The sequence below is a fragment of the Manis javanica genome, chromosome 12 (genome assembly GCF_040802235.1).
Source record: "Manis javanica isolate MJ-LG chromosome 12, MJ_LKY, whole genome shotgun sequence".
In the NCBI taxonomy this organism is placed as follows: domain Eukaryota; kingdom Metazoa; phylum Chordata; class Mammalia; order Pholidota; family Manidae; genus Manis; species Manis javanica.
In genome coordinates, this window is record NC_133167.1 from 33,023,678 (window position 1) to 33,050,094 (window position 26,417).

General features: G+C 38.8%; 3 protein-coding genes across 11 annotated transcripts in view; 2 read left to right on the forward strand and 1 right to left on the reverse strand.

Moving 5' to 3' along the window:
- Positions 1 to 4,326, reverse strand: part of NIF3L1 (NGG1 interacting factor 3 like 1) — a 29,252-nt gene extending 24,926 nt beyond the window's left edge. For 4 of the 5 annotated variants that reach the window (XR_005058744.2, XR_005058743.2, XM_037009158.2 and 1 more), the window contains exon 1: positions 4,081 to 4,326. Coding sequence is in view for 2 of the 5 variants with exons in the window: in XM_037009158.2 (XP_036865053.2) it covers positions 4,081 to 4,321 (241 nt within the window). In the remaining 3 variants the exon portion in view is untranslated. Of the gene's footprint in view, positions 1 to 3,958 lie in introns of all 5 variants that reach the window. The other variant, XM_037009160.2, reaches the window with a different exon arrangement.
- PPIL3 (peptidylprolyl isomerase like 3) lies at positions 4,188 to 12,285 on the forward strand. Of its 4 annotated transcripts, none has more exons than XM_017651232.3 (7): positions 4,188 to 4,493; positions 4,992 to 5,063; positions 6,093 to 6,167; positions 7,542 to 7,635; positions 7,987 to 8,054; positions 10,652 to 10,770; positions 11,826 to 12,285. In XM_017651232.3, the coding sequence occupies exons 2-7, from the start codon at positions 5,061 to 5,063 to the stop codon at positions 11,950 to 11,952; spliced, it is 486 nt and encodes a 161-aa protein (XP_017506721.1). In that variant the 5' UTR covers positions 4,188 to 4,493; positions 4,992 to 5,060; the 3' UTR covers positions 11,953 to 12,285. The 4 variants fall into 4 exon arrangements, with proteins under 4 accessions (XP_017506721.1, XP_017506720.1, XP_073074478.1 ...); XM_017651231.3 differs by having other exon boundaries at positions 4,189 to 4,493; positions 5,016 to 5,063; XM_073218377.1 differs by lacking the exon at positions 6,093 to 6,167 and having other exon boundaries at positions 4,189 to 4,493.
- A 5,227-nt stretch (positions 12,286 to 17,512) lies between these two features.
- CLK1 (CDC like kinase 1) lies at positions 17,513 to 25,549 on the forward strand. Of its 2 annotated transcripts, none has more exons than XM_017651229.3 (13): positions 17,513 to 17,670; positions 19,095 to 19,243; positions 19,486 to 19,714; positions 20,727 to 20,817; positions 21,207 to 21,273; positions 22,333 to 22,449; positions 22,529 to 22,695; positions 23,218 to 23,312; positions 23,405 to 23,534; positions 24,109 to 24,191; positions 24,614 to 24,693; positions 24,971 to 25,061; positions 25,186 to 25,549. In XM_017651229.3, the coding sequence occupies exons 2-13, from the start codon at positions 19,095 to 19,097 to the stop codon at positions 25,327 to 25,329; spliced, it is 1,443 nt and encodes a 480-aa protein (XP_017506718.1). In that variant the 5' UTR covers positions 17,513 to 17,670; the 3' UTR covers positions 25,330 to 25,549. The 2 variants fall into 2 exon arrangements, with proteins under 2 accessions (XP_017506718.1, XP_073074475.1); XM_073218374.1 differs by lacking the exon at positions 17,513 to 17,670 and adding an exon at positions 18,096 to 18,949.
- The last annotated feature ends 868 nt before the right edge of the window (positions 25,550 to 26,417 follow it).

Genomic DNA, 26,417 nt, shown 5'->3' on the forward strand with positions numbered 1-26,417 from the left:
TACCATTCTGTCCCCACATCACCTAAAAGATCTCTTAACCTACAAAAGTTTACAGACTCTCCCTCCCTCCAGACTCCTGACCTTACTGTCCTCTTTCCTCCAAAATCCCGTTCACCCCCTTTGCCATCCATACCCGAATCATGACTTTTTCCTCCTTTACTGCTCTCTCGCTTTTTTTCCTCATTCCTATTGTCTTCCCCACCACCCCAGCCTCCTTTGTATGGCGATTCAAAGTCAGACAGACTTACACACAGCATCAAACAAAAGTTACTGCTCCCATTGCCACACCAGACTGCCCTCTGAAAAGCTGCTCTGAGCCTTTATACCTCCACTTTCCCCCCTCCACTGAAGTGTTCACTAGCAGCTACCCTTATTCTCCCTACCTCTGCTTCCTCTATGACCAAAAACAAGCCTATTGCAGGTGATAGCCAGACACCTACAAGAGATGTCCCTACTGGTCTTGCGCCATTCACTACATGAGTAACTTCCAGTACCCACAGTATTACTCCTCCAACCGTTTCATGAAATATCCCAATGGCTCATTCTCCTTATCAATCCCAGATCCCTGGGACTCTCGATGGGCTGCCAGAGTCACAGCCTCAGTTTACTACGGGGGGTCCTCGACCCTCCACAGTACCCTTCATATCTCTCGAAAGTATGTTCCCTCTCATTCCCAGATCTCTCAAGTTGCATCAGATAGCAGACATTCCGAAAAAGTCATTATCCAAACTCTTGATAGCGCCTCTTCATCTTCTTATCCCCACCCCTCTTCCCATTTCTCCTACTCTTCATTACAGCTCATTCAGGACACCACCATCTTTCTCAACCACACCCTTAACACAGCCAATTGTTTCTTGTGCGCATCACTACAGCGCCCACTGCTGGCCGCCGTGCCCCTTAATATTTCCAACTACTCCTTCCATGCAGAAAGACAACCCCTCTGCCCCCTGGCAGACATACCCCTATGGGAACCAGAATACACAGATAATCTCACCATCCACCACTGTGTAGGCCCAACTCCACCCCCCTCCAGTGCACTTCACTGCCTCTCTATCTACACCCCTACCTCCGGCTCTAAGACTTTTACGCAACCGGGACACTTCTTTTAGTGTAATAGCAGTCTTTTCAACTCACTGCCTCTCAACTCCGATACACCCTGCATTCTCGTCACCCTAATCCCACAGTTAACACTTTACAGCATGGCAGAATTCCTTGAGCTCCAACCTCCCTTGCCCTCGTGCACAAAAAGAGCTGCGTTCCTTCCCATCATAGTCAGTAGCTCTTTGATCACCTCAGCCATTGGGGCAGGGTTTTCGGGAGAAGCCTTGGGTCACTCTATAGGCAGTTAAAAATCTCAATGCCAAACTTGAGGGAGCCCTGACATCCACTGCCGATTCTCTAGCCTCTCTCCAAAGACAGGTCACTTCGCTAGCTAAAGTCACCCTTCAAAACCGGCGGGCCCTAGATCTGCTTACAGCCGAGAAGGGCGGCACCTGCGTCTTCCTCTGGGAAGAGTGCTGCTATTACATCAACGAATCTGGCATTGTAGAAACTGACATTACCAAACTCACCGACCTTGCCTCCAGTCTCCACTCTGCTTCCAATTCCAACCCATTCTCGTCAATACTAACAAACCCCCTCCTCACCTGGCTCTGGCCCATTGCAGGCCCCATAATAATCATTCTTCTCGCCTATCTCTTCTTACCCTGTATAATAAAGTTCATCAAATCCCAAGTCGGAAAAATCTCTAATCAAGCTTTCAACCAGCTTTTACTCAGGAACTACCAGCTTCTGGCCACAGAAGATCCCTCACCCTCACGTGACCTCCTCACCACACGCTGAGATGGACCCCTCTCTCCACTGGAAACTGTTCCTGGAAACAATAGCCGCAGACACCTGGCTCCTGACACCCATATCCTCTCAGCCAACCTATGGTTACAGGGAACCTTCATTGATTTCCAAACCTGAAGAAGTCCACATCTACTTGTCCTTACTGCGGGGAGTCCTATCAACCCTTTCCTCCCAATCCTCAAGCCCTCACTCCCTTCTCCGCCCCTGTTCAGCAGGAAGCAGCCAGAGAGAAAGCAACGTCCACAAACCCATAGAGGAGAAAGGGGGGAATGAAGGGTCCCCACCAGTAAGATGGCAAACTTCCGGCTTCTCTTCGGGGTCCTCAGTTCCCGCCGGCGCCACCTGAAGCCCAGTCACCTCTCGCCCCCCTCCCAATCCCAGCACCTAGCCAACAGCCACCAGCCCCGTAGAAGTGACAGCTCAATCAATTCATGCCCCCTCCTATATAACCCAGCACCTTTCCCTAATAAAGCGGAACTCTCCGGTGAATTGCTATGTGTCGCTCCTTTCCTTTCATGTATAATAAAGTTCATCAAATCCCAAGTTGGAAAAATCTCTAATCAAGCTTTCAACCAGCTTTTACTCAGGAACTACCAGCTTCTGGCCACAGAAGATCCCTCACCCTCACGTGACCTCCTCACCATACGCTGAGATGGACCCCTCTCTCCATTGGAAACTGTTCCTGGAAACAATAGCCACAGACGCCGGGCTCCTGACACCCATATCCTCTTAGCCAACCTATGGTTACAGGGAACCTTCATTGATTTCCAAACCTGAAGAAGTCCACATCTACTCGTCCTTACTGCGGGGAGTCCTATCAACCCTTTCCTCCCAATCCTCAAGCCCTCACTCCCTTCTCCGCCCCTGTTCAGCAGGAAGCAGCCAAAGAAAGCAACGTCCACAACCCCATAGAGGAGAAAGGGGGGAATGAAGGGCCCCCACCAGTAAGATGGCAAACTTCCGGCTTCTCTTCGTGGGGGGGGGGGGGGGGGGGGCCTCGGTTCCCGCCGGCGCCACCTGAAGCCCAATCACCTCTCGCTCCCCTCCCAATCCCAGCACCTAGCCAACAGCCAACAGCCCCGTAGAAGTGACACCTCAATCAATTCATGCCCCTTCCTATATAACCGGGACACTTCTTTTAGTGTAATGGCAGTCTTTACACTGGCAGCGGAACTCTCCGGTGAATTGCTGCTGTGTGTCGCTCCTTTCCTTTCAGTCTGTATGCCTTCTAATCAATATCCAAAACAAAAGACAACATTGTCAACTCCATTTTAAAATTTAATATCCATGGACATTTTGTTTTTAAAGAAAAGCATTTCATTTCATATTATCACAATAATTATCAAGAATGCATAGCCAATTGCAAGTTTAATGAAACGTTCATAACCTGGTAATTTCAAGAGCAAATTTTCAATAAAATAATCTATTTGTTGAAAAGAATTTTCAGCAAAAATAATCAGGATGAGATGTGAGGACTTGTTCAACATGAGTTGAAGTTATGTGGAGCCTCCAAAAAGCCCTGGAGCCTTGGAAGATATTCTGATGGTCGTTATACCAATACCACTCCCCAGATTCCACATCCTAATACTGCTACTCCACTCTCCAGTCTCTTCTAAATCTGGGAAGTGCGAGAGGGAAGCTCCAGTGGGCCACTACACCAGTCTTGAATTATTTACTGTTACATTTTAAAGAGCCCTTGGAAATAATACACAACACCTCTCATCTTACAAATTAGGAACACTGTGTACCTTGAAGGCACAATTAACAAATAGGGGTAATGGTGGTAAAGAACACCAACTAAAACGAGAATGACTCCCAGAGCCACAGCTGTGTAACAAAATTAACCTCCGCTGTTACCCCTTCTGAAGAATGAAATAGTGCGCACACACAGGCTTACTGCGAGATTTAACCATAAAGCTGGACACGACGCCCGGCCTAGAGGCAGCACTATGCTTGTTACTGTTAAGTGACATTAGTAGGGCCCACTTTTACGACCTACGACCTGCACCCTCTTACGCTACCCATTTTCCACTCATTTCAGTCCCACTTCAGAGACAGTGAGAGCCCAGAAGGCACGGCCAGTAAACCCTTGAGTGAGGACCCCTACCCACTAGTGCCCTATGCGCTCTTGCGACAAGCCAGTCTTCTGCACGGTTTCGCGACAGCAACCCGGCACGGCCGCAGCCTGCCGGAACCGCGGCCTGCAGAATGAAATCGCCCTAGACTCACTTGTCTCGCGAACGCTCCTCGGCGCCACTTCCGATCCTGCGCCGGACCTCGGGGAAGGGTGGGAATGGGCGGGGCAGGGCAGGGAAGGGGCTGGGCGGAAGTGAACCTTGCCGTTTTGTGTCTGAGTGCAAGGCACTTCTAGTTCCCCAGAACGTTTCGGGTTACGCTTCGTGAGCTCCCTTTCATTGTCAGACGCATTCCAGGCGGGGATAAATTGTATTGTCCCTCCAGCTTTAGTCATTTTGGTTTGAGACAGGAGAGTGGAGGAACAAGGAGGCGAGCAGACGAGGCGCGCCCATCTGTCCCGCGCTCAATTTACGGTGGCCGGAGAAACTCGTTTCCAATCTGCAGACGCTGCGGGCATGCGCAATTGCGTCTTTTCTGTTTTAATTACAGCTGTGCTAACCGAAGTGGTAAGTGTGGGCTAGGGCCAATCCCTCGTTCCTTCTTTCACTTAGTCAAATGCTTGTCGAGCGCTGTTTTAAGTCTTGGGCTGCTTCGATTGAGCATCTGGACCGGGAGGGGGTGTTGGAACGACAGTCTTAATAAACTAGGAAAGTATACATTATATTCGTGATAAGTGCTTTGGGTAATGGGAACAGGGCAGGTACTAGGATTACAGCAGTTTTGAATGGAGGTATAAGGGTTATGAGCAGAAACCAACCATACAGATGTCTGCGTGTAAGCGTTCCACCAAGGCCGAATGTACCGGCTTCTTGGAAGACTCGCTGGGAGGCGCTAAACGAATAAGCAGAGAAAGTAGGAGACAGGTGCTTAACTCCAGTAGGATCTCATCACTTCCATAACAATATTTTTATTCCTTGGGGATGAGGTGTTATTCGATATGCAGTAAAGATGAGCGTGGGTAACTTACGAGGGAAAATGAAAATTCTTTTTTCTTTTGGGAATAGAGATTCTTTTTTTCTCTCCATAAGGCTGTGAGAAATTAAGCAACAATACTTCCCGAAACCAGAAGAAAAATGGTAAGATGTATGCAGTTCTTATGAATATCTTTCATTATGAGTAATTTTTAGAAATTCAGTCAAGGGAAATAAAACTGCATGAAAATTTCAGTGGCAAGACAGAAATGATAAGCTGTAGTAGCATTCAGTGTAAGATAATTATAAACAACCATTAGTAAGCAAAATTCTTTTTAATTCTTTAATGTTTTCACTTAAAATGCACAGAATTTACCTTTTCTGGGAAAAGATTGATTACAACATGGTAATGAAAAGGGGGAGTTGGAGAGAAGGAGCAGAAAAGTACAGCCAGGTGTGATTATTTTAATTGGATCTTTCTGCTCTGGATCTAAGATGGGTAACTAGACTTCAAGTAGCCCCCCAACTCCTGCCCTCTATCTTCAACTTGGCCATACTCTGACTTCTAGATACTGTTTCAAGATAAATGGAAAAACGTGAAGCCTCAGAATAGTTTTCCCCCTCTCTGGAAAGGGATAACAAAAGTATGCAAGCTATCAAAACAACAGATAAAAAGCAAACAAGAACGAGTACTGTGGTTACTACTTCTGCACATTTAGGATCTAGAAGCCCTGACCCTTTTTATGTTTGTTGCCTTTGGTCAAGAAAAATTGTTTTTAACCCTGTCTCTCAAAATTAGATTATGTAATGGTGGAGGCAAGTTTTGAGGTCATTTTCTTACTGTTTTTCAATAAATAATGTTGGTGAATCACCATTTAAATTAATAATCCTAATATAACCATTGCTTTTATTTTTACTGATGAAAAATTCGAACATTATTTTCATCACAATATTTGCAACTAAATTTTAGCCCAGATAACATTTTACCTTAATATTTATATTTATCTTCTGGAGATTTTTTCCTACTGAAATAAATTTTGAAGAAGTACAGCTTATCAGCTGCTTTGTGGACAGGTTACCTCTGAAATGGTATTTCTGTTTTTGTTCAGATTATACCAAGTTTAGGGAAACAATATAGTGCATAAAGTCATCTGAAGAAATCTCATTGGTTCTCACATTCTTTCTCCTTTTCAGTCGGTGACATTGCATACAGATGTAGGTGATATTAAAATAGAAGTCTTCTGTGAGAGGACACCCAAGACATGTGAGGTGTGTACCAGTATGTACGTGTCAAACATGAGTTAACACAGCAGGATAACAATTTTGAAATTGAATTATCTAAGCTACAAAAAAGTCGGGTTTTTTTTAATAAAAAACTTTCCTATAAAACCATTGTCAGGAAAAACTAGCCATCATAATTTCTGACCTAATTTCCACTTACCTTTCCTGATATCAAAGGTCAAAGAAAGGGTATATAATTTTTCTCTAACTATAGAATAGCTTGTTTCTTTTGGCTCATTTACCTCAGGAAATGTAAATAATCATTAAGATATTAGGTGAGAGAGCTGTTTAATACACTGTTTCACTTGTTTAAATGACAAAGTTAGAAAGAAGAAGAGTCAGATATGTATATTCATTTAGTAATTATTTGTGAAAGGCCAACTTTTTTTTTTGAAGTAAATATGTGAGAAAAGATAAATTTTATTTTAAAAAGACCAACCAAAAATGATGGGGAAAATCTAATTCTAACAAACATCAAATACATTTTTTTTTAAATAATGAAAAAAAGATGTACTGGCACAGACATAATCAACACAATAAACTAGAGTCTGGAAATTGACCTAAGTACATATAGGAATTTAGTATATGATAGAGATGGCATTTTAAACACTGGGGGGGAAAAAGAGTATTCACTAAATGATATTGGGACAACAGGCTAGACATAGCAAAAATTGGGCCAGAATCCCCATCTTATTCCTTAAAACAAAATTAGTCTTCTTAAATACAAAGGGCAATCTTCGTCACAGTCTGGGAATACAGTGATGAGTAAGAGACTTTATTTGCCCTGATGGAGGTAATATTCTAGCTGAGAAATAGGCAAAGGAGGAAATTATTCTAGAAAAAAAGTAATTCTAGAGGTGATAATACCTTGAATGAAATAAAGTTGTTGAGATGGAGAATAATGGGAATTATTTAAAAATAGGTCAGGGCATGCCCAGCCCAGAAAGTGATACTTAAACTTGAGTGTGAAAGGTAATGAAGGCATCTCCATGGAAAGATATAAAAAGAACATTCCAGGTACAGATATAGTAGGTCCAAAGCCCTCAAGGTGGGAAAGCCTGCCTGTTTTGGGCCAATTTTCAGAAGGCTGATGAGGTTAACATAGTAAATAACAGAAAGGGGTTATTATCATGAGATGCAAAGGTAGGCTTATTAGGCCCTGTTAAGGATTTTATATTTTATTCCAAGAACAGAATAAAGCCACTAATGTATTCTGGGCAGGGAAGTGATTTTATCCAACGTAATGCCTAAACAATAGTTTATATATGCTGTTAGCAGTGTTTTCAGTATATACAACTGGTTCTTTATCTAAAATGGATTTCTGCCACCTAATTTCTCAATCATTATTTTTATTCTCTTCAGAATTTCTTGGCTCTTTGTGCCAGTAATTACTACAATGGCTGTATATTTCATAGAAATATCAAGGGTTTCATGGTTCAAACAGGAGATCCAACAGGTAAGTTACTCCATTAATATCTAAGGTATTAGGTATATATTGTGAAAAAGAGGGTAGACAAAGAATAGAAAAATAAAAGCATATGAAGTATTTACAACCAGGCTACCTTACCATAGCAAGAAATACTTAAGCAGAGCTATAGGCACCTAGCCTTAAAATATGACCAGTAGTTTTGTTTTTTGCAGAGATATTTTATTTTTCTGGTCTGTTAAAGTGAACTTTGGGGAAGAGAGGACATACCAAATTTTGTGTTTCAAGAGTTATATTTTTATATAACTTAAATTTTAGAAATTGAACCCTTTTTCAACTTTAACTAAATACTACTTTTGATTTGTTTGTCTTGTAACATAGGTACTGGAAGAGGAGGTAACAGTATCTGGGGCAAGAAATTTGAGGATGAATATAGCGAATATCTAAAGGTATATCTCAAGTACTTCAGAATCTATTTTCTCATGGCTGTTTAAACTTGGAAACTTTGATACATATGTAACACAGGTTAACATCATTAGTAAATGAATATGCTTTATGGTAGTTTTTGCACACTCGATAAATAATGTCAGGTAGAAAATACAAATGGCTATTCTAGCCTAAAATATATACTGGAAGCTGACCTTCACATGGATCTTGATATTGAGTGAGCTCATCTTTTTGTCCAAGCTGATGTTTAATCAGTAATGTACCCAAGGGACTTACTGTCTCAGTATAAAATTCATGTTGAATGACATGAATCATTGGCCTTTTGAGAGTGGAGAAAAAAGAGTATCAGACCTCTTGATTGCAATATTACCCCTTATCAATCTCCCAACTTATGTCATCTTCTGTTAGATGTTAGAATATTCCTGTATTAAGTCTACTTAGTGCCTGCAGTAGATCTCAACTAGGTTAAAGAAAAGTGCATGCAAATAAATCTTCAACATTGTATAATTAGGGATTTTTATTTCCTTTCTTGTATTTTTTCTGTATTTTTCAAACTTTCTAAAGGATCTTTTTTTTTTCTAAAATTAAAAAATTAATGCATGCTTATTTAAAAAAATGAGTTCCACTTCCCAGAGATGACATAAGCTAACAATTTATCATGTGTTCTTGTAAACTTTGTGTCTTCAGAGAATAACTTTATAATTAGACAAAAAATTCTCCTCAACTAGAATATATATCTTGGTGTATTATATTTCAGTTACATTAAAATATGCCTTGCAAAATTCTGAAAAAAATTCATTGCAGTATTCATCTCTGGATGGTAGTATGCGTAATATATTTTATCTTGTTTTTGCTTTTCTATCATGAAGAAATACTACTTTTGTTATAGGAGTTGAGGTTGGGAGGTGATAAGTTGTTTAAAAAGACATCCTTTTCCTGAACTAGAAACAAAACAACGTTATAGAGATTAATGATTGTTTCCATAACACAATCTGTCATACTAAACCAGTGGTTTTCAGCCTTGGCTGTTAACACACTTACCTGTGGAAGGCCCCACCCCCCACAAATGTAAAGAAAAACACTCAGTAGGACTGATTGGGACCTTGATTATATTTAAGTTTCCTTGGTGATTCCTGTGCGGGCAGGGTTAAGAACCATTTTCTTGTAAGTCAAGTTGAAGATGTATGTTGAATATTCACATATTCCATTTCCAGATGTTTACCTGGGAGAAACTCTTGTATGTGTGCATCAGGAGACATGTACGAGAGTGTTCCTAGAGTACTATTTTTATAGTAAAAATTTTAAAATATCCTAAATGTCCATTGGTCATACAATGGACAAATTGTAGTATATTGAACAGTGGAATATTATATAGCAGTAAAATTTCAAAAACTACATATATATGTATGAATCCTAGAAACATAATAAGTATAGAAAGCACTTCCCAGAAGACTACAAATAGTATGATAGTATTTTGTCGAGCTTGCAAACAAACACAGAAACAGTATACTGTTTAGGCATGTGCAAAGATATAGAAGAGTAATAACTCTTGGAGAGGCTAAGGTAATAGATGAAAGGAGTGCACAGGCTTACGCAACAGTTTGCTGAATTTTATTTTTAAGCCAAGAAATAGGTTATTGGATACTTTCTAAGTTACAAATGGCACATACATTCTTGTGTGTATATCAAATATTATATTTGATTGGTAGTCACTTTTTAGGAAGACAGTAAAGTATTAATATATTCATGTAGCTGCATCTCTACTGCTCGTCTCATTAGTGTCCCCTAACAAGTAGCTAAAGATAGAATAATCATTGGAGTTATTTACAGTGTTTTATATTGGGGCACCTCCCTAGAACATGGTTGTCATGTTTTCAATCTTAATCAGTGAAGTCTTTTAAATTCCTTTACACATAACAAATAGTAGGAGAGCTAGACAAGACCTTCCTTCTATCATCCAGTCCTGGGATCATGAACTGACTGCCCTTGGTTTGAAGACCCACAGATGCATTCTCTATTGCTGTTGTTTAAAAAATTTTAATGCCATTAGGCAAGAGATACACTATTCCTGTCTCCACTCCTAATGTTTACATTCTGTCCAATTATCAGTTTATCGGCTGACCCTTCTGACCATTTGAATTATGAATAAACCCCTGCACTAGTCCAACCTCCCTTGTTTTACAGATAAAGAAACTAGCCAGAGTCCAGTGTATGTGTGAAGAGATTATGGGAATTTTGATTTTGTTGTCTGCCTGATGGTTTCATGCCAGCATACTGTTCCTTAATATAAATGTAAGGATTATTTCTATTATACATTGGTATTGCTAAAAGTGTTCGTGGCTATACTTCTCCAAGGTGAAAATGAAAATTGGGGAATATAATTTGATTTATAAACTTTTTACATACAAGTTTTCAGAGACCCAGATAATACAGAAATGGAACATTTGGATTAGCCCTAATAGAAGCTGATTAAATGTTTATGTTTTCTTGGTGCCTTAAATACTGGGAAGTTAAAGAGTACATGTTTTGTTTTGGTCCTATATTTGGAGTATTTACATAAAAACACAGTTAAATTAATACTTTGGCCTGTCTTTTTCAGCACAGTGTTAGAGGAGTTGTATCTATGGCTAATAATGGCCCAAACACCAATGGATCTCAGTTCTTTATCACCTATGGCAAGCAGCCACATTTGGACATGAAATATACAGTATTTGGAAAGTGAGTATTTTGGCTATGGTTCCTTTGGAATTTCAGGGCAAAGGATGCATATGAGTGGCTGTGACTGTAGCATAACTAATAAACTGAAAGAGTAGTGTGAGTGTTCAAGGTTCCTGAAAGGTCTACCACTTAACCAGCCCTATGACCTTGGGACGTTATAAACTCTTTGAGTCTCAATTTCCTTATTCTATAAAAGAGGGGTCAGTACTTTTCTTTCAGGATCACTATGCAAGTTAATAGTAACATATCTATCTTTATTAAGATTTGTTTTGTTTTGTTTTGTTTTGTTTTTTGCCTGAGATGTTTCCTATGTCTCTCTTTCTCTTACTGACCTAGAAGGTGGGACATAATTTAAAGACCTCAGTTGTCATGCATTTTGGAGTAAAATCAAAAGGATTCGGTTATAGTACCATTTCAGTAGAAATGCAAAATAAGTGTAAACCTGGGGTTTTAAGTACATATAAGGTCTTGGGAATTGATTTGATTTACACTAAGAGGTATAATCTAAAAAGCTACCTTTTCTTAACAAATGTTTTAGACTAATTTGCTAAAACATATTTGAAGGCTAGCTCTCAATGTAGAAACGTGAAGTGGGCTTGCTGGAAATGGGCTTAACTGTCCATCTTCCCTTCTCCTATTTTATTATTATTGCTTTCTGTTGTCCAGAAGCAAAAAGTAAAAACACCATATTTAAACAATAAAGTGCAAAGTGGTCACCCACTTCAGTACTTTCAGTGTAGGGCAGAACTGATAATACTAGTGTCATCCTTGCATACTTTCTCTGGTTATTTTCTATAGCAAAGAAAACCTTTTGACTAGTTATATTGGCCCCATTTGTAGCTATGCAGTGCAAATACTTTGGTGGGAATATTCCAACCTTGCTATTAATGTCTAAAGGCATAAAATGAATTTTTGTTTCTGAATTTTGGTCCATGTCTATGGGAGGAAATCAACTCAGTATTTTACACTCAACTTTAAGGAATTCAAAGAACTATTGACACAGGGTCCTTTTCTCTTAGAGGAAATTTTCATACATCATATTGTTTCTCTTTCAGGATAATAGATGGTCTGGAAACTCTAGATGAATTGGAGAAGTTACCAGTGAATGAAAAGACATACCGACCTCTTAATGATGTACACATCAAGGACATAACTATTCATGCCAACCCATTTGCTCAATAGCTGTAGCAGACCTGGACAAATACTTGGCCAATTATCTGAGGAACACACCTTTGTGGTTTGCCCAGCTTTAATTATGTCAAGAAATTGCATCATCCTTCTGCTTGTTTACAACGAAGATTTTGTATGAGCTGGTGGTACTAAGAGTCAAACAGCATTTACTCCTATTCTTGAGTATATTCTTTACTATAACTAATGTCTGGTGTATTTCTTAAAGTTTAATTTTTTAAAAAAACTTTTTTTGTTGTTACATGTAAACATTTATTTTTAAAAGCTGAGCCTCAAAATCTAGGCATTTTGAGCACCCTAATTACATACTCCTACCATATCCTAGTCCACATTCTGGAAGTACTGTTTTCTATTAATTACTCATCTTGTATAGTTAAAAAGAGATGGTCTGAAAAGGCCAGCCAATCCATTTGCTCTGATCTTTGCATTTACAGTGAAGCCTCAGAGAAATTCTAGAATACAGTAAATATGGAATTTCCCAACTGATTTACCCAAGGAATTTTTTTTTTTAAGTGCATCTTTTAAAATATTGCAGGACAGAATTCTACAATAATCCATTTTTAAAAAGCAACTAGTTGTTTGAGTATCAGTTGGAGAGTCTTGGGCTATGCTTGAATCACAGCTTTGCCCCTACTAATTAACTTAAGTCAAGTTAATTATCTCCATACTTTAGTTTTCTCATCCATAAATAATACCCCCCTCATAAGGCTATTGTGAGGATTAAATGGAATAATGTGTGTGAAGCTTCTGGAATGTAGTATGTGTTTTGTAGTAAAAGGAAGCTGCTCTCCTAAACATATTTATCTCCACTATAAGGCTTTCACCTGATCAGGTGATTTTTTTTCAGGTTCTACCATTGACTTCATCAAGAACCATGTTCTGCTCACTGCCTAGATAACCTTGGTTAGATTTTGGGTATTCCTAAAACAGATAACCAAATGTTCCTTGGTTTGTGTCATTTGTGCAGATAGCTGATCTAATTAATGTTTTGATTCTTAACTACAATTTGGGAGTTAGCTTGCAGCCCTCCTGTTACCATCTATACCTTCCACTAAACTGAGGTGCCAGTTATATTAATGCCTTCACATTTTATTTCACCCTTTTAATTTAGTTATTTACGTTTCTAGAATTAGTGTCAAGGCCTCTTTTTTTACCAGTTTGTTTTGCCCCCTTACACCTGGTATCTTCTAACATGTTGAATTTTTTTGTCATTACATTTTTAAGAGGCTTTTACTAATCGTCAGGATATTTTTCTATTGACTGGCATTCCCTTAGTTTTTATCCTAATCTCTACTTTCTTTTTTTTTTAACTTGCCAGTATGGTGACTTTTGGTTCTTTGAGCTCATTTGTGTCAGCTCGGTTATAGCTGTAAGGATCTCATAGATAGGTATTCTAGCTGCCCACCTTGGGCCTGTTGTAGGCACCGTGAGAATCAAGAGTTAGAACACTGATTTCTGTCCACTCACAAAGAGTTAACTGGTTTACACTGCATGTTAGTAGTTGGGTGATGTTCATTCCCTGTATTAGTCGGCAGTAATATAAACTACTAAGAAGACTAGAACATTGCTGATCATTTAAAAAGAGAGTAATATGATTCCCCATCTAGTCTAGAGGTTGGCAAACTATAGCCCTTAGACTGGCCATTTGTAACATCTGGGACACAACCAGTCCCTTTTATTTATGTATTGTCTGGCTGCTCTGTGCTACAAGGACAGTATTGATTGATTGTGACAGCAACTAAATGGCGTGAAAGCCTAAAACACTATCTGGCCCAGTAAGTAAAAGTGCCAACACTTAATCTAGACTATCAGAAATTGCCAGATAATGTTTTCACAGCAAAAGGGAAATACTTGAGCTTAAGGGATAGTATGATCAAACTATACATGATACCTCCTTGACCACTCTTTTGTTGAACTTGGTAATTTCCAAATTCACTTAACACATATATGTTGGGTATTTCTGGAAATCTTTCTCATCTATGTTTATCTGAACTAAAATTAGTAATTTATTAAGCTTCTTCCAGGCTTGGGTACAAAGGTGCATAGGACACTGCCTATTCCATGAGAGCACAGTCTAAGGAACTAACAGACATGTAAACAGATTAAAATAGAAAAGATTCAACTTTAATCAGTTTAGCAAAGTGGGTGGATTAGTTACTGCTCATTAGTGAACTGAAAACTGATGATTCTTTCCAATTAAATTCAATTTGTACCAAATGTGGTAAAGGTAGAGAGATGGGAACTCAATGTAGTAATTCTAAAAGCAACTCTGAAAGCATAAATGGTGGTGGAAATTAAAAAAAAAAATTACAATGAAAAAGGAATTCTCTCCAATCTTTATAAAGCTGTAAATATTAAAACTGATGGGGTGGGGGATAAAGCTAGAATAATAGAACAAGAATGTAAACAGTAGTGTATATATAGGAGTTTAGTATGTAAATCTGTATCGAAAGTCATTAAAAAAGAGAAGGGTTATTTTATAAATTATGTTAGGATAATTGGTAAACAGTATGGAGAAAAATAACAAGAATTTAACTTAACATGATTAACCAAATTTCCAGATGGATAGAAAAGTTGCCTTTTTAAAGGAAACACAGGAAAAAGTTAAAACATTTCAAAGAATTGCTCTGAAGTGGAAAGGAATTTCTGTTTACAAACCTGGCCAAAGTAAATATGGAACAGATTTGTCTATGTGAAAAATGACAAGTTTTTGGAATTAAAAGGACAAAAGAACTACAAAAATGCAATGTATGAATGGGCAAGTCACAAAAGAAAATGCTGAACTTCACTAATTAGAAAATAAGGTTACAAGTTCAATCTCCACCAAAATATTTTTTAATTGTATGCACTATATTAGAAAGGCCAGATTGCTTAAAAAACAAAATTTTCTGACACTTATAGAGACTAGAAGATGTAAGAAAGATATGGGCAGGATTGTTTACTCTGGGGCCTCTCACCTTTGTTTATAGATGACCAATCCTGTCTTCACATTCTTTACTCCCCACCTGCCTATGTCCTCATCTCTTTAAAAAGGCCCCAATCATACTACATTAGGACCCACTAATGACCTCATTTAACCTTAATTACCTTTTTTAAGTCCGGGAGAGGAAATTTCGGGGCAAAATAGCTCTAAACACTGACATCAGTCAAAGGGAGAAATGAAGTTTAAAACCCGTTTACTGCTTACAAACTGCAATCCAGTGCCGTCTCGCCCTCCCCTGCTCCAGAAGCAAACACACAAGCAAACCAGCCCCTCCCCTTAAACTCTCAGGTTCAAACATGCCCTCGGTTGCCCAGTAATTACCCATTGACATGGAGATGAACTTCTCTCCACCCCTGAGAATATGCAAATACACTAAAGCCAAGCGAGATAATCTGGAAATGCTACAATTTTACCCACACCTCTGTAAAAGTCCTTTATAAAAATACAGCCACAGTCTGCAGTAGTGGGAGTTAGGTCTTAAAATTAAAAATGAGTATGTGGGGGGATATAGCCCCCCATCAGCCCATAAGATGCACTTAAAGGACCACTGAAATAATTTCATAGATGAAACTAATAAAGGTATATCCCAAATTAGTTACTGGCTGGACTTGGGCTTTGCTAAATTTAAAACTATTTTGAAAAGCAGTTTTTGCAATACAGGATTTTTTCAATGCTATCTTTTACTGTGGAGATTTCTCCTAAAGTTATTTTAAATACACTAAATTACTCTGCACAAAGACATTGTTAAGTCCGGGGAAAAGAAATCCCTGGGCAAAATACCCCTAAAAACCAAAATCAGTCAAAGGGACAAATAAAGTTTAAAACCCATTTATTGCTCACAAACTGCAGTCCCAGGCCGTCTTCTCTGCTCAAGCAGCAACCACACTGGCCCTGCCCCTCACCTCTCAGGTACAGATAAGCCCTCTGTTGCCCAGGTAATCACCCATTGATATGGAGATGAACTTCTCCACCCGAGGAAAGATGCAAATACACTAAAGCCTACTTGTTTACACCTCTGAACGCCTGTTGATATGCAGATGCACCAAGGCCTGGTGACAAATTCTGGGAATGTTTCAATTTTACCCACAGTCATTCACTGGAACTTTTACTTAGAATAGAATACAGTTGTATCTTGCAGGCTGTTAGGATTAAGAGGATATAGGTATGGTGTTTAGCACAAACTCCTACGTGATCAGTTAAAATCCTCCAGACTGGGATCCCCAAGTTTGCTTAACATTTAAATGTGCTACTAAACATATCCCGAACAGCTATAAATCTCACAACTTACTGTGATGAATTTCACCATGAAATGTTTTGCCTTATTATTTACTGATCCTGGCCCCACAGTAAGGATTTAAGAATTAACGGTTTTTAAGTCATTTTAAATCCAGTAAGAAGAGAAACTTAAGGAATGCAAACCACAGGAGTTTTGGGAATGTGTATTTCTCATCACTGTACCCTACAATAGTTGTGCATCTGATAGGGCTGGTTATCTACGTTGCTCTCCTGTGCAAATGTGACCAGTTGTGGGTAAAATCGAAACATTTCCAGAATATCTCGCCTGGCTTTGGTACATCTGCATATCAACAGGCGTTCAGAGGTGGAAGAAGTATGGCTTTAGTGCATTTGCATCTTTCCTTAGGGGTGGAGTTCATCTCCGTATCAGTGGGTAATTACCTGGGCAATGGAGGGCTTATCTGTACCTAAGAGGTGAGGGGGAGGGCTGGTGTTGCTGCTGCCTGAGCAGGAGAGAGAGAGAGATGGGACAGACTGCAGTTTTGTAAGCAATAAACTGATTTTAAACTTTATTTCTCCCTTTGACTGATTTTGGATTTTAGAGGTATTTTGCCCCGAGATTTCCTTTTCCCGGACTAACACCAGTAAAATTAAAATTATAGTTCATTGTAATGCGTGATAATTTTGTTTACCACAAAGTTTGTAATGAGTTTTCTCAAGCGACAAATTGGAGGGCGGGGCGCGTGGGTCAGGATCAGCAATTTATCAAATCGGTGTGTCTGTCACAGGTTGTTTCCTGATAACCCGTTTTCCTCACGACCTTCCATTTTCCCCTTTTACAGTTCACCGGGCCTTAACTGCAAAGGCCTCTCAATGCGGAAATGTTTCTTAGCTGAGAGCCCCCACTTCCTGTCCCCGTGGTCTCGCCCGATCACTTTTTCAACTTTAAGTCCCTTCGGAAAATCTTTCTCATTCAATTCCAGTGCGTGTGAATCCCAACCATTAAAGATTTCAGTCCCAGAACCTTAGCAAAAGACAAAATTCAGACACTAATTTTTGGCAATTGTATGCAGGTGGGGCCATTTTTTAAAGCATTGTTTTAGCGACTGCTATCGGAGCACAGGTTAGCTCTTTCCTGCCTCACTCACTCTTTCCTTGTTCCCAGCGTCCACAAACACGATTTTTAAGAGGCATGGACGAGACCCTTCTCTTAAGCACTTGAGTTTTTCCAGAATCCGAAAAGAGCCCGAGGCCCACAAACGCCTTCCCCACCTCCACCTTGGGTCCTTCGGGCGCCCCACCCGGCGCCTGCGTCACAACACCCGCAGAGCCCCGCCTCCCTCGCCGCGTCACCAGTGTTTTCGCCGAGTCGCGTCCGGAGTCCGCGGCTGTCAGCTCCATTTTGTTGTCGGAGCCCGTCGCAGCCAGCTGGGCTCTCTCCGTGGTCGCCTCGTGAGCCTCGTCTCCTTCGGCCTAGACTTCTGACCAGGACGGTAAGGCGCAGGAGGACGGGGGTTAGTGTCAGGGCCTCTGTGCCTCGAGCGTGCGTGGTCACGGCCCGTCCCTCTGCTTGCTTGCCTCCCGCAGTCCCTGGCGCGACCACCCCTCTTCTCCGTCACCCTCTGGACCCCACAAAGGCGGCCCGCCCGTCGTCCCGGCTCTGCTGAGTCTGTCGCGGCGAGTGTCTGCATGAACCGCGACCCCTCAGGCAGTGGTGGAGGGTGGTGACAGTGGGTGCTAGGCAAGGAATGTTCGCCTTCCTCAAGAGGTGGCGGGGAGGGCCGCGCCCGGGCGCCCGCGAGCGCCATGTTGTCTTCGGCGGCTGCGGCGGCCGCCGAGCTCTAAGATGGCGGCGGGCGGAGGAGGCGGTGCTGTGCATGGTGCGTGGTGGTCACTTGTTTTTCTGCAATTGCGCAAATAATGCTCCAGTGAAGAACTGTACGGAGGGAATGAAGGGAATGAGGGAGCATATTGATTGTTTTAAGACATCATGTCTAGTTGAGTCCTCAGAGGGTTGGAGTGAAAATCGCGAGTGTCTTTGCCCTTTTGGTGGTGTTAAAAATCGGGTTTAGGAACCCGAGGAAAGAAATTAAATGTTATATGTGAAGCACCGTGTGAGAGAAGTCGGACGATCAAGCACTGTATGCGGTTGGAATTTCGCTCCTTTCCGCTCCAACCTCTCGGGAACAATTGGAGCGTTTTGACTTGAGTTGTGTAAAGAGACGTGGTGAGTTCAGGCCCCTAAAGTTAGGGATATTTGTTCGAAACATTTCTGAAATGAAGATCCCTCTCCCTCAAATTTATTGGGTATGATTGCTTTTAGGGTTAGCTGCGTCTTGTTATGTATAGTATGTGCTGAAGAGTGGTGCTCAAAAGACGATAATTTGTATTTTTGGTGTCTAATGCCATCCTTAACTTCTTCGTATAATAAAAAGCCTTAGTAGTTTGATCACTTTTATCTCCTTTATAGAAATACTCGATCATGATGGTTTAGTTTCCAAGAGCACTTATACTTGTATATGAGTTGGAGGCTAGTTTCTGATACACATGTAACTGGAGAGAATTACATATGTAGATCTGTATTGCATTTGTATTGCTGGCAGGAAGGTGTAAGATTTTACCAAAGTTGGCAAATGGGATTTCTCCCTACCCCACCCTGTTTTCTTTCCTTATATTCTTCAATAGATCTGAACATGACTTGGACTTGGATAAAGTCCAGACTCCAGATTATGGGACAGCGTGATCTTTGGGTTTATTAGTGCTTTGAATCAGGTGACAATGACTTTTGAACTTTGACCTAAAAGAATTAGTTAAAACGTCACAACTGTGGTAAATTTGCAGAAAAAGAGTTTCATTAAACTGCTTTGTGTTGACGTGGGGTTTCGTACAGTTTAACTGGGAAAAACTTGTTTTATAGATGAGACACTCAAAGAGAACTTACTGTCCTGATTGGGATGAAAAAGATTGGGATTGTGGCAGCAGCAGTCATAAAAGAAAGAAGAGATCACACAGCTGTGCCCGGGAAAATAAGCACTCCAAATATAATCACTCTAAAACATCTGATAGGTAAGGAGGGTATTGAATGTATCTTAATGTAGAAATACTTTTTCATGATTAAAAGTAGTATTTAATGTGAGTAACCCTGATTGCCATTCCTTTCTGTTTCCAGTGATAGCTTGTAATGTTTGTAAAATTGTGTTGGTTTTTGTTCTTTTACTGTGGAAAGCATAACATTGAATTAAGAGTACTGTCTTGGAATTTACTGAGAACTTGAGGGTATTTAGTAAAAATATTTTTCATTTTTCTAGCTATTATTTAGAAAGCAGATCCATAAATGAGAAAGATTATCATAGTCGACGCTACATTGATGAATACAGAAATGACTACAATCAAGTATGTGAACCTGGACATCACCATAGAGAGCATGAAAGCAGATACCAGAACCATAGTAGCAAGTCCTCTGGTAGAAGTGGAAGAAGTAGTTATAAAAGCAAACACAGGATTCACCACAGTACTTCACATCATCGTTCACATGGGGTATGAGCTCTTTTAAAACATTTTGGATATTTTATTTCCTATATGGAACAGGAAAACTTGAATTTGTGTTTGATCATTTGAGAAAGTTCTGTTTAAAATGAAGTCATCTCAATTTTAACTTGCAGGATTTTTTTCTGTGTTTATGCATTGGATAGGAAATTCCTGATATGCAGTACATATTTGCATGGTAGCCAGTTTTATTACTAGTTAGCAACTAACTGTCATGCCAGTGAAATAATGGATGTTATAAATTTAGGTTTATAGCAGTGATTACAAGATCTTAAAGTTTTTTGTAGTGCTTCAAGAAATAGGATTTCTTTTGATAAATTGAAGACTTAATCACAAAAATTAGAGTAGGCATGTAATTTTGGATGATTGAGAAGTAAATGCTTTTTTGTTAAAGTATACTCTAATCCTTTTTTCACTATGCAAACCACTTAACAGATTCGAACATGATACATGTTAATTTGGAGATAGCTCTAATGACATTTAATATGCCATAGTATTATTCTTGTATGCCAAATTATTTTTTCTCCCCAAAATTAGGACTTTGATTTTATTTACTGTTTCACTATTTGTTTTCATAGATTAGCTAGGAAATCTTAGCTTGGCCACAGTCGACTTTGACATGTAGATATTACATCCTACAATTTTACAACATTAAATTAGGACACTAGAAACTTAAAATTATGCTTCAGTGAATGCTACAACTAAGCTTTTTTTTTTTTTTTCTAAGAAAAACAATTGTATTATGTTTTGTTGCCTTGCCACTTTGAGTATCTTATCTGAAAATCTGTTCCTTGCCATGTTTTTCTCCTGTTAACATAAACTATGTGCCCTGTGAATTTCTGGGGACTGAATTTGAAATTGCTCCTGCCAACCGTTTGTGGCCTGGCGTGTATCTGAATGCCTGAATATCTCCCCGCTGAATGAATTTCGTATTCTGCCCTGAATTCACTCGGGTATATTGATTGGCTGGATGATCTTGGTGCCGCCCACTTGACGTTTCCAGAAGAGTCACCGAAGGAAAAGAACCGGGAGTGTAGAGGATGATGAGGAGGGTCACCTGATCTGTCAGAGTGGAGACGTACTAAGTGCAAGATGTATAGAATATTTTTCAACACTTATTAACTTTTCAGATAACATAATCTGTATATAGATTAAGATTTCAGGGATTTGGAAATCTATCTTTCTCTGTTTCTGTTTGTTTTTTTCCATTTCTTTTGGTGGGGGGGATTGTGTTTTTACTTTCTTTAGAAATTTAATGTTATGCAGAACTTCCAAACCTAAATCAAGTTAATAAAATTAGCTTAAGAATGAAATTAAACCTAAATATAGTTATATGTTTTTTTTGACAGTGTTGACCAATAAGATATCTAGTGATAAGGAAATTTGTAGGGTCAATTAGAATAATCTGCATTAATAGCATTTATTATGATAAGTAAACCGTTTCCACTTCTTAGTATGACTGAGATGTATCTCTCTCTTTTAGATGAAATTGTTGAAACTTTAGGTGAAGGAGCTTTTGGGAAAGTCGTGGAGTGCATTGATCATAAAGCGTAAGTTTCTTAGCCTGTGATTGTACTTAGGGAGGCCAGTCATGTAGAACATATATTTAGATTTAGAACATGAGTTAGATACAGATTTATCATTATACTAGTTTAGCTGGGTTTTTGACTTGGATATAGGAACTCCCAGTGAAAGGTACTAGCCCTTTGTTACAATTTTTAAGCATTAATTAGTAATTGTGCATGTGTCTTCTAATTGTCAGTTTTAAGCTGAGAACAGGTTTTGTTTCAGAAAGTATTCTTTTGTTACCCAATGGGCAGTGGCCATTTGTGTTTGTTTTGGGGTTTTGTTTTACTTTGTTTTGCTTACCCTGATCATATTTAAGCAATCTTAGGGGTAATTACCTAGGAACCTATATGTTTAGAAAGTGCCATAATTCATCCTGATAACATAGCTCGGGCTGGGAACTCTTCTAGATTGATGTCCACACGTTTAATATGTCCTAAAATAGTGTAAGAAATCTTCCCTTTACATTTTCTGTTTCCTGTTTGAAATTTTTCTCCCCTTCAAATGGCAGAGGTTTTCTATATGAATTACTAGAGAAGGCTTCCCACTATTGGTTGGTTCTGAGAACCAGAGCTCCTTACTTTTCTGGTAACCTGGGCCAAAGGAAGATTTCATGTAATATTTGCCAGTGACAGATTACTATAGGAAGAAACTGCTTTATGTACTTAGGTTTGAGTCTTAGAATGCAAACTGAGGTGGTAATTTCCCAGTACTGTTGTAACTTAGAACTGTTGATACATAGCTTAGTTGATGGACCAAGAAATTCATGCAAGTGGTGGTCTGATAAGAATTTTGTATAAATCAACATGTATTACTGACCCTACCACATGCTCAGTGGTCATTTTGGTTATTTATTACTGAGTTGTATTTAGAAAAGAGTACTTAACATATAATCAAACCTGAATGCTAGACCATAAATTAGAATGGGTTAAACAAATAATGATGGTTTAAAAAAGAAGAAGCACTGTTTGAAAAGTGATAGAAAAATGGAATTGGACATCATCCTTATTTTTTTTTAAATTTGGACTTACTCTCTCTAACAGGGGAGGTAGACATGTAGCAGTCAAAATAGTTAAAAATGTGGACAGATACTGTGAAGCTGCTCGCTCAGAAATACAAGTTCTAGAACACTTAAATACAACTGACCCCAGCAGTACATTGTAAGTATCAAAATAGAACTTAGGAAATAGCGTTAGCTTTGAGTTGGGAGAAGTTGTACTTATTTTTTGTGTGTTATAGCCGCTGTGTCCAGATGTTGGAGTGGTTTGAGCATCATGGACATATTTGTATCGTGTTTGAACTACTAGGACTTAGTACTTACGACTTCATTAAAGAAAATGGCTTTCTACCATTTCGACTGGATCATATCAGGAAGATGGCATATCAGATATGCAAGTCTGTGAATTGTAAGTACTTGACATATCTTCCAGAAACTTGGTTTTATTGAGTATAAATTAATGCCAGACTAATTGAGATCTTTAAGGGAAAAAAAGGGATCTAGCATTTAGGACTTTGAAGCCTGACTTAAGAGTGTGTGTGAGTAAGATGTAGTCTGTTACAGGCTGTTGGTCTGTTTGCTGCATTTGTCTAGCATACGATAATAGAGTTCTATATAGGAGATTGAGCTGTGCTTTTCTCGTTCCTAGACATACTAACCTAGAATTTCTGGGTTAAAATTAAGGAATGGCAAATCTCAGCTTCATAAGAAAGTTACTACTCACTTTCTAAGCAGTTAGCTGTTAGTGGACCAGCTTTTTGAGGAGGGTGTAGTGGGTGGCTTTCTAGCGGGCTATTGAGTGTTGACAACTCACCTTTGGGCATTTGGAAAAAGTATCAGTAGTTTTTTGTTACAGGGTGGCTTCTGAGTTTTGTAAGGTCTTTGGTTTTTGATTCTCAGATTACAGCAACTATTTCTCTTTCATTCGCAGTTCTCCACAGTAATAAATTGACTCACACAGACTTAAAGCCTGAAAACATCTTATTTGTGCAATCTGATTACACAGAGGCATATAATCCCAAAATAGTAAGTCCTTCAGTGTATTAACTCCATAGTTTCAAGTGGATGTTTTTATGCCTTAATATTACACCTTCTTAACTATCATTTATGATTTTCAGAAACGTGACGAACGTACCTTAATAAATCCAGATATTAAAGTTGTAGACTTTGGAAGTGCAACATACGATGATGAACATCACAGTACATTGGTATCTACAAGGCATTATAGGGCACCTGAAGTTATTTTAGGCAAGTTTTTCTTAATTGTATTTTGGACACCCGTATATATTTTCATTAAATCCAACTTTAAAATTTACTTAACATGGGACTTTTTATCTTTTCCCTTAGTATCATAAACGATATTAAAGGTTTTAAGCTTGTTACTGTTCCAAATAGTCAGTTCTGGGACTTTGGCTAAGTGACTCAACCTTGCCGGAATTCACTTGGCACATTTGTGTTATGTGTTGGGGTTCAAAACAATCATTTAATGCCTTTTGTATCTCAGACACTTTGATGTCCAGTCAGTCCTTAGATGCTGTAGATAGCTCCCATTTACAGGTTAGGAAATTGAGGCTCAGAATTTTTTTTTTCTTCATCTGAATAACTAGTCAATGAACCAAAAGAATGAACCACAGTTGGGATTTGAAACCATGTGTTACCAAACCCCTAACTTTTCATACTGTGCTGTTATGTTACATTCAGTCTTGGGTTAAGTGATTCCTTCAGGATCTTTTCAGCTCAAACAGCAAATTATGTATATATTTCTAATGTCTTTTAAGAAATACAGAGGATTGTTTTCGTAACAGTTTGCTTTGTTTTGCAGCCCTAGGATGGTCCCAGCCGTGTGATGTCTGGAGTATAGGATGTATTCTTATTGAATACTACCTTGGGTTTACAGTGTTTCCTGTAAGTGACAATGATCTGTTTCATTGGGCTTTTCACAAGAGAATTGCCTGTTAATGTGAAGGAACACTTTAGTGCATAGTATATACATTAGGTAGCTTTTTTCCCCCATGTTATAAGCTGTTAATCATAGATAAGCTTAAAGAAACAATAGTCATGGACTTTTGATGCTATTTAGCATTTTTATTTCCTTGGTAATTTATTACTTTAAGTATATCATGAACAATCATTCATGTTCATTTAGGGAAATCATTGATGAGTTTGTTCTATAGGCCTGATAGTATTTTCATAGCTGTATTGGTAAAAGTACTCCTTTTTTAGTGATCACCTTAAATCATCTGGACTAGAAGTTTAGCAGCTATGTTGAATGAAAATAAAACAGTGTGAAAGTAGAGATAGTTAACATTTGTTCTTTATTATTTTAGACACATGATAGTAAAGAGCACTTAGCAATGATGGAAAGAATTCTTGGACCTTTACCCAAACATATGATACAGAAAACCAGGTATGTTTTACTTAAAAATGCCATCTTTATACCACTTGGTTGTGTATTCTGATTAGAAATTAGTAAAACAATAAAGTCAGACTAACGTCTTTTCACTTCAGTAGCAAATTACCTTGCTGGGAGGCTGGTAACTATATCTAGGCTGCCTTTAAGTCTCTAGAAAAAGTGTTAGTCTTTCATGGCTAAAAGTATAACTATGAAACCAATCACTTTGCTAGGTGTTTTAAGTTCTCACTGTCAACATTATAAACATGAGTGCATATTCACTTACTCTTAGGAAACGTAAATATTTCCATCATGATCGATTAGACTGGGATGAACACAGCTCTGCTGGCAGATATGTTTCAAGGCGTTGTAAACCTCTGAAGGTAAACCTGGGTCCTTGCTTTAAATGATCAAAACCTTAAGCTTCCCCTTTTGTGATGGTAGAGAAATATAATTACAATAAATGGTAGTAGAAAAGGCTGTTAACTGTATTTCTCTTCCTTTCAGGAATTTATGATTTCTCAGGATGCTGAACATGAGCTTCTCTTTGACCTCATTCACAGAATGTTGGAGTATGACCCAGCTGAAAGGATTACTCTGAAAGAAGCCTTAAAGCATCCTTTCTTTTACCCCCTAAAAAAAACTATATAGGCAAATAAAATCATGCAGCTCTCTTGAAGAGATCTTACAGACTGTATCAGTCTAATTTTTAAACATTAAGTTATTTTGTACAGCTTTTGTAAATTTCTTACATTTTCATACTACCATGTATTGTTTGGAAATTTCGTTTGTTAAATAGCTAAAGTAATGAACATCCTTTTCAGTGATTGTATAAAACGATTCAGAATAAACTTTGTGCTTATGAAATTTATAGGTATCTGTACGTGTTTTTACTGCTGTTATTCTAATTACCTCTGTCACAGATGTTTCTTTTCTTCAAGGTTTCCAAAGTCTTTGGAAGTACTTAGCTTTGTTTCTCATTTAGGATTTGACAGCATTCAGACTTAATGCCTGCCTGCTCTGAAACAAATGTAATGAGACTAATAGGATACAAACAACTAGCCAAGATTTTGTTCTCCCTTTATTCCCGTTCACATTTAGTGCTGTTGCTTTCTTGTCTCCCCCTAAGTAGGACTCTACAAATGGTTTAATATCATTGTACTCTTCAGGACTGTGAATGAAAGATGGGGAGTCCTAGAGCCCTTTGCAGTTAAGTCTGAATTATCAAGTGCCTGTGGTAAATTGGGCTTTGTCCATGGTTTTTTCAATACTTGATCTTTTTTTAATACAGACTTAAAATAGTTGCAGGCTTCACAGCAAAAGCAAGAGGAAGATAGAGATTTCTGATACACCTACTGTTCCCACACATGCATAGACTTCCCCATTATCAATAATTCCCCAACATAGAGTACATTTGTTACAGTTGATGAATCTACATTAACATATTCTCCCCAAATTCAAAGATTACTTTCAAGTTCACTTGGTTTTCCTATGGGTTTGGACAAATGGATGCTATGCATCTGTCAGAGACTACAGAGTATTTTCATTGCGCTAAAATCTCTGCCTACTCATTCCTTTACAACCTCTGGTAACTACTGATCTTTTTAATGTCCATTGTTTTTTGCCTTCTCAAGGATTTCAGAGTTGGATTCATGTGATATATAGCCTTTTCAGATTGACTGCTTTCCCTTACTAAGTAAAGTGCATTTAAGCTTCCTTCATATCTTTTCAGAGCTTTA